This window comes from Eretmochelys imbricata, chromosome 1, assembly GCF_965152235.1.
Source record: "Eretmochelys imbricata isolate rEreImb1 chromosome 1, rEreImb1.hap1, whole genome shotgun sequence".
Lineage (NCBI taxonomy): Eukaryota > Metazoa > Chordata > Testudines > Cheloniidae > Eretmochelys > Eretmochelys imbricata.
Genome location: NC_135572.1, coordinates 260,352,279 through 260,364,421, shown reverse-complemented (window position 1 = coordinate 260,364,421; position 12,143 = coordinate 260,352,279). Strand labels below are relative to the sequence as shown.

The 12,143-nt window shown below is 40.0% G+C and overlaps 1 protein-coding gene across 1 annotated transcript in view; it reads left to right on the top strand.

Annotated features, from left to right (window-relative positions):
• SLC41A2 (solute carrier family 41 member 2) overlaps window positions 1–7,656 on the top strand; it is a 99,859-nt gene extending 92,203 nt beyond the window's left edge. Inside the window, exon 11 of the mRNA XM_077828686.1 lies at window positions 7,263–7,656. Within this exon, the coding sequence (XP_077684812.1) occupies window positions 7,263–7,283 (21 nt within the window). The 3' untranslated portion in view covers window positions 7,284–7,656. The remainder of the gene's footprint in view (window positions 1–7,262) is intronic.
• The last annotated feature ends 4,487 nt before the right edge of the window (window positions 7,657–12,143 follow it).

Genomic DNA, 12,143 nt, shown 5'->3' with positions numbered 1-12,143 from the left:
TGCTTTCATGTCATTTCACTACCTAGAACAAGCTGAATCTGTATTACAAGGATTAAAACTGCCACCATAGTGGAGGTTTGTAGGCTTGGGGCCCAAAATGGTAGCCAGTTTCTCAATTTAAGTGTATGTGTTGTTTAATCTAAATCCTGAAGATACTTGTATTAACTTAAATGAAATAAATGGGCTAAAAGTGTTAATGTAGTCCTGTCCACTGTCACAGTCCAAAATTCAACCATGCTAAAGGTCCAGAGATTGGCGCTTAATGCTATGGCAAGCACACAATCAAAAATCCTTTTAACCTTTTATTAAAGATACAAAAGAAGGAAAAACAGTTAAAGCGTTTGAAATGTAAAGCATTAAGTAAGGCTTTTATTTTAACATCCTTTGTTTCCTTTCCCTTTTTAGAAGGAAAAAACTCTCTTGTTTGACAGTCCCTTATATGGAATCAAAGATAGTAGTGACTGTCCTTTCGGGTAAAAGACAGTAAGTTAGTTGATGTGATCTGGAGCTGTTGTTGCAGCTGTTAAGGTCTGATTCTGCTTCATCTTCATCCTGGTGTTTGTATTCAGCTCGTAGGGGTGGTAATTTTATCTGGATCCCTCTCTCTGGCCTGGCCTGGTCAGGACATCTCTCAGGATCAGGATGACAGAGGCTCAGGGTCTCAGGAAACAGTGGGAGTGGCAGCAATGGTGGTGAAGCTCGCTCCAGTAGCCTTCGTCAGTTCTTCCCTTCTTTCTCCCCAAAGTATCTTTCTTTAAAAACCCAAAAAGGGAGTGAGGGATGGAATAGCCCATTCCCTCATTATTTTGTCGTCCAATTATGCTTAGTATTTGACACACCAATTTTGGTTCATTTATTTCCAGTCGTACATCTTCTGTTTTTATCAACCATGATTTCCATATAGTCCTTGAACCATATCAGTAGGCCATTTTTGCTTAGACTAATTTAGTTTTTCTGTCTCCTTTTCACATCAAGATTTGTAGGATATTGTGATGCTTTATGGACTTTAACATACTTTGTACAGCTGAGCTCACAATTAGAGTAAATTTGTATCACAACAGATAGTAACTGGTTCCCTATACTTAACATTTTAAAATACAGCACCTGGATGCATATATGTGAGAACTCTGAAATGGAGTATTTAAAAAAACCTTGTTATAAAGAAAAATTGCTCTTACAAAGAAGAGAGAGCATGTCACTGGAGGTAGGAAAAATTGATATAATACCTTAATTATTGAATGACTATATGGTTCAAAAGCTACAGCAGTGGTTTTAGAAAACAGCAAGTGCTATATATTTGTTAGTAATGCAAACTCTGTTGTGAAATGACTGTGCTTCTTTTTGCTGGTGTTATGTAACTGATGATTTTTGTATGTGGTTTTTTTTATAAATGAGATTGAGTTCTTTAAGTTCGAATGAAAACTAGTGTTTGCTCTCCAAGTGTCCTTTTGATTAGCAGTTACCCACACATGTTCAGAAAGCTACAAATCACTCTTCTGTAGTTATAAGTGGTGGGTACAAGATTTGAATCAGAATTGGTGCATTTCAGCATGAAGAGCTCTTATCTAATACTCATGGAGATCTTTTCATTGATTTAATGGGTGTTGGATCAGTCCAGTACTGTTCTGAACTGATGTTCTACTGTAAGATACAAGTAGAAAATACACTATTAAGATAAATGTGAAATGTCCTGTTACTTGTAATGGATAGGTTTCAGAGTAGCAGCCGTGTTAGTCTGTATTCGCAAAAAGAAAAGGAGTACTTGTACTCCTTTTCTTTTTGTAATGGATAGGTATACTATTAGCAGTGCTGATTAATAGTTAGTTAAGTAAGTGTGTGTTCTTTAAGTATGTCCTGGAATTATGATGTTCCAATATTTTTATCCCAAAGAAGCACATCTGCTCCGCACACTAAAGTTAGGAAATACACATCCCTAGGAAATTTGCAAATTGTAAGGGTATGAAATATTTTCTGTGATTTGAACTATAGCTATCAAGAACCACTTTGTTCAAATTGCATACCTTTTTAAGAAATGCCAGGCAAGAAAAAGCCCTGAATAGAGCCTGAGGATTGTTTTATTTACTATTTGACAAGGCTACTAAAAATAACTGTCCCTTTGGTCATGGCCTTTACTGTCCTTTTTGAATAAATAATATTAGGTTGCATATGGAAGGAAAATATTATGAATGCCGCTAGGACTGTTTTATGCAAATTATTGTTGAAAACCTCAACTGCATATAAAACAGCTAAAGGAAATCTAGCTGGTTAATAAGTGAAGTGGGAAGGAGCATATCTATTGGCTTCAATCATAAAATAGAGTGATCATTACTGATTATGAGTGCTTTGATTATATTTTTTTGATGAGTTGATTTAAAAAAAAAAAAAAGCAATAGCAAAATCTTAAGTATTGCAGTTTACCTCTGAGAACTGAGAAATACAGTAGAACCTCTGAATTACGAACACTTCAGGAATGGAGGTTATTCGTAATTCTGAACAAAACATTATGGCAAACTTTTGAAAGAACAACTTAACATTGACTTAATATAGCTTTGAAACTTTACTATGCAGAAGAAAAATGCTGCTTTTAACCATCTTAATTTAAATGAAACAAGCACAGAAACAGCTTTCTTACCTTGTCACATTTTTTTTTAATTTTCCCTTTATTTTTTAGTAATTTATGTTTAACACACAGTACTATACGGTATTTGCTTTTTTTGTCTCTGCTGCTGCCTGATTGTGTATTTCCAGTTCCAGCTAAGAAAATACTGTGGTTGACTGTCAATTCATAATTCTGAGGCTATACTGTATGAAGATGCACTAACGAATTCTGGATAACACCTTTTTTTTGGGGGGGAGGCATGGGAATGATGGCCGCTATGCATATTCCATGCTTGATAAATCTTAGAAGTACATGCAATAGCTCTTGACCATAGTTCACCATTTTCTCAGAATCCAGCTGTATGCTTGCCATCCTGTGATCTTAACTTTAATGGTTAGAGTTTTAAGTTGTAATTTATTTCCAAGCTGTAATTTACAACTCTTAAAAAAAAATCCTTTTCTGAGCTTTATAATGCATTTGTGTGGTGTAATTTTCTTGTAAAATATTATCTACTATGTAAATTTTATGACCAAGTTGCACCCTGAATTTTTACCTCTGCTGTATACGCAAAAAGAAAAGGAGTACTTGTGGCACCTTAGAGACTAACTCTGCTGTATAGTTAAGCTGCTATCTCATTTACTATAGTATTTCATTTTTTTTGTTTAGAAGTTTCACCTTGAAACATCCAAAACACATGTTCAGTTTCTCCTTTTGTTGAGGCAACCAGCTTTCTTTTATAGGATCCAAGTTATCACAGTAGAAGAAGACATTACATAGCAATTGTACAAAGACTGAGCCAATTTCCACTCAATTGTGTAAATCTGGAGTACAGTGAACATACACGCAAAATTAATTCCATTCTAAAGATGCTACTGATACTACTCCTGTTACATACAGGGAATAACTCTGAAACCTGGAATGTCTTTAAAAGAGGAATCAACCTTTTACATGTGCTGCTTTATCTCCACTTAAGTCAATGGAGTTACTCTGGATGATCTGAGGGTAGAATTTGGTTCCTTATTTACACCAATCATTAGGCAAGGCGGTATAGTGGGTAGGACACTGGATTGGAAAACACGATACCTCTTATCTATTGCCAGCCTTGCACTGACCTGCTGTGTGACCATAAGCAAGCTACTTCACTTCTCTGTGCCTTTCTTTCCCCTTTCACCCTCTGGTTTGTCAGTTTAAATTGTAAACTCTCTAGGCTGGGATTTTCACTTAGGTTGTAGCTTCACAGCTCATTGTGGCCTCTGGGTGCTACTGCAGTACAAATAATACCAGGCACATGCAATCTACATCCCTCTTATGGAACTGAAGCGAGGCAGTGTAAAGAATCTGGAAACACTTCTACAGCAATCAAGATAATGGAGGTCTTCCCTTTCAGGTTTCGTTGCCAAATGGCCTTTGAGTGCTGCTCTAGAATGCTGATTCACTTGTCTCTTTTACAAAGTCTTCTTAAAAGGCATTACAAGCATAACACGCCATGTAGCATTAAACTCTGCCCACTTACAATATCATGTCTGCTTGTGCCTGAAGGTATAGAGCAAGGGTGGTGATGAAAGGATTAAACTGAGCTATTACTATGTCCTACCGCTAGTATAGACTAAATCCTGGGCCTTGCACAAAGCTTGGAATAAACAGGCTTGGCACTAAGGAGGAGAAATGGAATTCTCCACCTTAGGCAACTGACCAGCTACTGCTATAGAATCAAGGCAGGGGCATTTATACCTATTATGTTTCTGGTATGGGGTCACTGGAGTCTGTTCCTGACTCCAGAGACCTCTTGTCTCCAGGCATAGCTATGGACAGAGAGTTCCTGTGGAGTTGTGCTCTACCACTGCTTGGGCTTTCCTATACTGTCTGCCTCCTCATGTGAGGGAGGGACACTGATCCCACCGCTTTCAGGGCTCTCCATATCCTCAAGTGCAGCGTCTTATTGGATGTAGTGAAAGGTGTTTAAATGTATGCTTGCAGTTTTGGTATTAAAACTGTATTTAAAATATTTATTAAGATGTGTAAATATTTAAAAACCTTTTCAACTAGGAGACCATTACATTACATGTTTAACAGCTATGGGATCTACACTCAGAGTGCTCATATCCATTACTATACCTTTTGGGATAATGCGTCATCTTCTGAACAGTAATGAAGCAGCTCTGAGCATTTCTGGCACCCATAAGCCCAGCAGCATGTATTTATTTTGTACAAATTAAACTAAGTGATAATTCAGCTAATCAGATGGCTGGTTGGCCGTTATTAATTGAGATCAGTGCTAACAATAATTCAGCCAGTCTAAACCCATCTTACATGCAGTACTGCAGAACTTGTGGCACCTTAGAGACTAACAAATTTATTTGAGCATAAGCTTTCGTGAGCTACAGCTCACTTCATCGGATGAACTGTAGTTATTAAGCTAGTCTCTGATTACATGACTTTCAGAGGTGTAGGGAACCTGTGAAAACTAGGATATGACCATCTGAGGCACTCAAATATGGTCTCAGACAGTCAAAATGAAGCTCTTCAGTATGGACCAAATCCTGTAGTCCTTACTCAGGGCCCATTCTTGTCTATGCAGTGACACTCAACATGAGGGAGAAGAAACTCCCTCAAATTTCCCTTAAATTCTTCTATTGGGAAGGCAGGGCTTGCAGCCGTGTGGATGGGGCTAGGGATCTTGCCTCTAAATCCAGAAAGGTCCACTGTCTCTGTCTCTCCACAGTGCTTTCTGCTGTCCCTGGACAGCTTGGATCCTTTCTACCCTTCTCTCACTCTATTCCCCAGAAGCTGGAGGAGATCTATGGTAATGTGGGTGGGAGGGGGCATACTTCAAACTCTAGTCTCAGTATATGGCCCAGTTTACCCAGTGGATTTTGGGGAGGAAGAGTGTAGCAGTTATAAGCTCCCCATGCCTTCCTCACCTGCAGATCTAGATACCTGGAGAGGGGCTTCCATAGAATCATATGACCTCTCAATGTCCCTTCCAGTCCTCTAGTCCAGTCCCCATGCATTTGGTGTGGAGAAGAGAGAGCATGCCACAGGGCCAGTCTTCTCCATACCAGCTTGACCACATTTTGATTCCTTTCATGGAAAAGATGAGAAATGTGTGGCCTTGACTCCTTCATCAAAATTGCTCTGAATTCAGTAGTTTGTCTGAGTATAAGGACTGTGGGATTGGGGCTGCTAATACAACAGTGAGCCACTCTTGCTCTGCTACACCTGTAACAGTCATCTGGTAATATGAAGTAGTTACAGAACTCTCACCTGCTTTTAAAATGATTCCCATCTGTGAAGCAGCTCTTGAAAATATGGAACATAGAATCATAGAATATCAGGTTGGAAGGGACCTCAGGAGGTCATCTAGTCCAACCCCTTCTCAAAGCAGGACCGATCCCCAATTAAATCATCCCAGCCAGGGCTTTGTCAAGCCTGACCTTAAAAACTTCTAGGGAAGGAGATTCCACCACCTCCCTAGGTAACGCATTCCAGTGTTTCACCACCTTCATAGTGAGAAAGTTTTTCCTAATATCCAACCTAAATCTCCCCCACTGCAACTTGAGACCATTACTCCTTGTTCTGTCATCTGCTACCACTGAGATCAGTCTAGAGCCATCCTCTTTGGAACCCCCTTTCAGGTAGTTGAAAGCAGCTATCAAATCCCCCCTCATTCTTCTCTTCCGCAGACTAAACATCCCCAGTTCCCTCAGCCTCTCCTCATAAGTCATGTGTTCCAGTCCCCTAATCATTTTTGTTCCCCTCTGCTGGACTCTTTCCAATTTTTCCACATCCTTCTTGTAGTGTGGGGCCCAAAACTGGACACAGTACTCCAGATGAGGCCTCACCAATGTCGAATAGAGGGGAATGATCACGTCCCTTGATCTGCTGGCAATGCCCCTACTTATACATCCCAAAATGCCATTGGCCTTCTTGGCAACAAGGGCACACTGTTGACTCATATCCAACTTCTCGTCCACTGTAACCCCTAGGTCCTTTTCTGCAGAACTGCTGCCGAGCCATTTGGTCCCTAGTCTGTAGCAGTGCATTGAATTCTTCCGTCCTAAGTGCAGGACTCTGCACTTGTCCTTGTTGAACCTCATCAGATTTCTTTTGGCCCAATCCTTCATTTGTCTAGGTCCCTCTGTATCCTATCCCTACCCTCCAGCGTATCTACCACTCCTCCCAGTTTCGTGTCATCTGCAAACTTGCTGAGGGTGCAATCCACACCATCCTCCAGATCATTTATGAAGATATTGAACAAAACTAGACCCAGGACCGACCCTTGGGGCACTCCACTTGATAAGGCCTTGTTACTAGACGTGGAGCCATTGATCACTACCCGTTGAGCACGACAATCTAGCCAGCTTTCTATCCACCTTATAGTCCATTCATCCAGCCCATACTTCTTTAACTTGCTGGCAAGAATATGCTTCATAACATGTTACTACACTGTCACTAGTATCCAAACCATGTGAGTAGGCTTTCTTTTTCAGATGTGGCATGAGGCTATTCGTTGTAACTACGTTCTTTTCAATTGGTATCTTCAGTTGTTCGGGGTTTTGTTGGTTTTTTGTTGTTGTGTTTTTTTTTGTTTTTTTTTAAATCTTCCTGCATTATCATCACTTATTTGTGGTTATCTAAATTTTTTTTTTATTTTATTTTAAAGCGTGAGTACACACGTGGTTGAACTGTTCTAGTGGAATGTTCTGCTGGAAGGCAAGTTATCCTTCCCCCACTGACTGGAAATCACCACGAACCCGAGAGGAGAGTAAGAGCACTTCAGAATTGTGGTGAGGGAGAAATGCCAATAATACCTAGTTGGTGCCTTTGGTTAGTACACAAGGGTCTGGCTATTGGTGTGGGGTTTTTTTTTAATTTATTTATTTATTTATTTTTCTCTAGAGATGCAGAGGACCCACAGCTCCTATTGACTTCACTTGGTCCCTTGACAACTGTGAAAAATCAAGCCCAGGAGCCCGCATCCTCGAAGTCATTTAATCATTCCCATGGGAGATACGTGCTTAAGTGCATTTTGAGAATCTGGGCTAAGGTGTCTTAAGTTGGGCACGCAAAATTAGTGAATGTGTTTAAAACATTGGCCCAAGTGACTTGCCCAAGGCCATACAGTGAATCTGTAGAACAGATATCTAGAACAGATGTCTGTTAATTGAAGACCTAGCCTACTCGGCTACTGAGCAGCTGCAAACCTAAGAAAGAGGCACTCTAGACAGTCTTCTTTAGCTAGAGTGACGGTAACTATTGCAACCCCCCTGAGCTGGAAGACTCTTATAATAGAGCATAGCTCTCTACCTGCCACAGGTATAGAGATACAGCTAGACTGGTGCTGAGCAGAGTAGTGCAGGGTGTTCCATCCCTGTGGATGAGGCCACATTGGGGAACACCCCCTAGGTGAAGGGGAAGCTGGAGACAGGGAGAGGCTTACATGGACCAGAAATGTGGGGATGGACAGTGGGTAATGTAGGGGAGCACCAGACTCAGGGCTAGGGGAAATCCAAGTAAGGGGAGCCAAAGATCAGGAGGGGGAGAAATTTGAGGGGGGGGAATATGGGGATGGGGGAACGAAGAGGAAACTCTCTCTCTAGCGGGCAATAACAGGTTTTGACAGGGAGGAGAAAGGGAATTAAAGGATTTCATAGGGATTTATGTAAACAAAGTAATGCATATTTAATATACAAATCAAGATATTGCACCACTTGCACAAACTGTCCAGCTTTCCAAATGCACCGACTGAAGAAGTATGGGACAGAACCCTGATGTCGTGACTCCTAGGCCCCTGCACTCGCCCCTCAACACTCTGCCTACTCTTCAGTCTCAAAATGCTTGTATTCCAATTAATAGTGCTTATAAATTTCCAATATGGCTGGAAAAAGACTCCTCGGGTGACCTACGACATGTTCTAAAGGTCAATGCATGATTATTCACTTCACTGTGTCCTGAAATGTTTTCTCTAGTCTTATTTTAAACCATCCAGTGATGAAGCTTCCAACACTTCTGATGGGAGACTTTCACAGTCTAATATTTCTCAGAGCTTGAAGGTTCTCCCACCTCCCCCTTATTATTCTAGTTAATTTTACTCGGTTGATTTTCTCTCTCTTGCTCCTGTTTCTAACCCATAGGCTGCGAACTTCAATTTAAAAAAATAATTGGGGACTTTTCATTAAGAAAAATAAAATTACAATGGGGAGTTAGAAGCATCTGCTATGGAAGTGATACAATTTGCATATAAAATTTACTGCATATATTGTAATAACACATTTATAGTCATGTATTAATGTACATCCTTTATTTAATGCATGATGGCTGAGCTGTTATATCCTTCCATCTGACTAAAGGCAAACATCTTAATCATGCATGGCTACATGAGAGAGCACCAAAAAAATCCTATTTGTAGACAGAGCTCATCGCTATGTGGCTGCACTATGCTTTCTGACTTGACTTTTTTTCCTGCATGTCTGCTTTTTTTTTTTTTTAATTTAGAAAAATAGCAAAAGTTAAACTGACTGCATTGATGGAACAAAGTAAATAGAAAATAAGAAACATACAAGTTTAAGCCTTGAACTACAAAGGACTATTCACTCGATCCACTAAGCTACAGTGTGTTTGGGTAATGTGTGGGTGAAATTCTTCCTGATGTAAAGGGCCAGCACTCTCCTTCATTTATGTTTTTACAGGATGTAGCACAAGAGGGCATTTTGTGGATTTGGGATTCTGGGTGCTACACTAATATAATTATCTAATAGCAACATGGGACCCCTCTTTCTAGTTAAACACCCCTGAATTCCCACAGTACAATGTTATTTTGTAAACACCAAATATAGCGGTGTTTGGTATAGTCTAGTGGATAGCTCAAATCCAAGTAATGTAGATGGTTTTATTTGAGCTGGGGGAAGGGGGCAAGGCATCCATGAATAAAGCTGGGTGAATATTTTTAGTGAATAGTAAATTTGCCCCAAAATGCACTTTGTGGGGCACCAAAACTATTTGTGAATTCAGTGACTAGTTCTGGCTGGTTTAAAAAGGTGGGTGAGATTTCAAAAAAGTAATGTTTTGGCCATAACAAAACATTCTGGCCTTTTCTTTATTTAAAAAAAAAATCAGCTAAATTTAAAGGGGGGGGGGTGTGTGTGTGTGTGTGTATTTGTGTGTAAAACATTCTAAAATGACCACACGTGAAAAACAAAAACATTTATTTTGGGTGCAGCTGACTTGTGGCGGGGGAAAGCGAATCTTTCAGTTCAGGGGCTAAACGTAAAAGTCAGTTATTCACTCAGCTTTGTTCACAAATGTTTCCTGAAATTATTTTCTGTTTGTTGTGATTTTTTTTAACTCAAATTTCATCAGAGTAAAAATTTCAGAAGTGTTTATTCCATTTTCAGTAGTGATATAGGTATTTAGGATCCTGCATCGCATTGTCAGTAAGATGTCTTTGAAAATTTTATCCCAGAGCTCTATTTGGCCAAAAAAATGAGGCAGAAGGAACAATTCATTTACTCTTTTCCTGACCTTTTCCAAATTTATTTTCAAAAAATTTATTGAAATGTCAAAAGTGAAAATATTTTGACACCTCTTGTTGAGTAAATACATTTCCATATTATTTATTCTCCTCAAGTGGATCATTATATTTTTCCACCCATATCTAAAAACATTCCACAATTAGCAAAACCAAACAAATTGTCAAAAAGTCAAGTCTAGCTTTCTCGAAATTGAGAGCAATAGAGCAACACAAAATATTTCCACTAAAAAGGGGGAGGCTATCATTGTTGGCGGGTTGTTTTGTTTTGTTTTTTATTTTCTTCCCATTTAAAAAATCTTGTTTTGATTCTCAAAAGCTGAAATCCTGAAACTTTCTGAAATTTAGTGTTTACCTTTGAAACCATTTTTTCTTTTTTGCCAATGAATTTAATAAACTGTCTATTTTCACATTTTCTTTTTAGAACTTTTTACTTTTGTAAGTTACTGCACATGAACTGAGACAATAAGAACTCCTAACACAGATGTTTATCCTTATTAACATTTACCTAATAAATTGACACTTCTATGTATTATAAATATCCATAATTACAAAATAATTCTTTTCATTTTACAATTCTCTGCTCTCACTTTTCATAATTTCTCTACCTTTTGGGAAAAGGGGAATTACACACACACACACACACACTCTTCTAGGTTATAGGCAGTGTGCCTAATGAACAGAGCACTGGACTGGCACGCAGGAGAGCTGGCTTGTTGGGAGCAAGTCGTGTCACTTCTCTGAGGACCATTTACAAACAGGTGAACTGAGGCAGCCTTCCTTTATAAAGTGCTGTGAGACCTGCTGATGACCAGCACTATATAAGGGTATTATTAAGAGTATTCCAGTATTATTACTAAACTTTGCCATTCGGTAATTTTTTTCAAAAGTTGAGAAATTATTGTAAAATTGCAAAGTTAGTTTCACCTTCCCTTTTTTCTACATCTTGAGGTTTTGAAAACCAACTTGAAATGAAATTTTTTTTTTTTTAGTCAAATTTTTGTTGGGAAGGAGAGGGGCTTTTGACTAGCTCGAGTGAGCATACACATATTCATATGAAGAAGAGAACGTGCTTTGTTTGAACTTTGCAGTATTTATATGTTGTTTAAATAACTTCAGATCCTGGTACTTATCAATGGGTGTAGCAGCCTCGGAATGGAGCAAAACCCCTATAGTTTTCACACTTCCTGGGCAGTGCCCCACATCCCTGCCTCATGGCAGTGCAGAAGAAAGGCTATGGAGATGGGAAGATCAGAGGAAGGCTCTGGCCAGTGGACTGATGACTAAGTAGAGCCACTAATCAAAACACTCCCCACCTGGGGCAGCAGCTGATATGCTGGAGTACTGACTGCCCGAGGGTATGCTGAGTGGAGGTTAAGTAGTGCATTGACCTACTGCTGGCCCTCGGCACAGGGGTGAATTGCACGCTATATGACAGTAAACGTGTTTAGCCATGAGGGGTTTTACAGAGTTTTCCTCTAATGAAACAAAAATGGAGAGACAAAGGGACAAATGCTCATCCCTGCTTCAGAAAAGCCTGGTTTACTTTGTCCTGCAATATCTTCATGGAAGTCCAGGGAGCAGAATCTGCTTTTCCTATTCACTGCATGGGAGCAAGACAGTCCACGTTCTAGCCCATGGGTTATAAGAGAGGCTATTCACATTATATGGGGAGTTTTGATCAGGGATCCACATAGCCAGGGGCATGTGTGGGGAAGCGGGGGCACCCCCCACAATCAGTAGGGGTACAGAACTCCTCCAGGGCTAGGGCAGGGAGAGTGAGTTCCTCAGCCCCTGGCTGAGGCAGGAGATGAAAGGTCTTCTGGCCCTGGGGAGGAGGAAGTGTAGGCCAGCGCCTAGCTCTTCTATAGCAGGGAGGGGGAGAGCAAGCTCCTCTGGCTGTGGGGGGCACAGAAAGTGCCCCTCCAAAAGCAGCCAAATTTTTATTCCTGTGCACACCCCTGCATGGAGAAGAAGGGTTTCAAATTGATGGCACGTGTTATTAATTCAGCATTA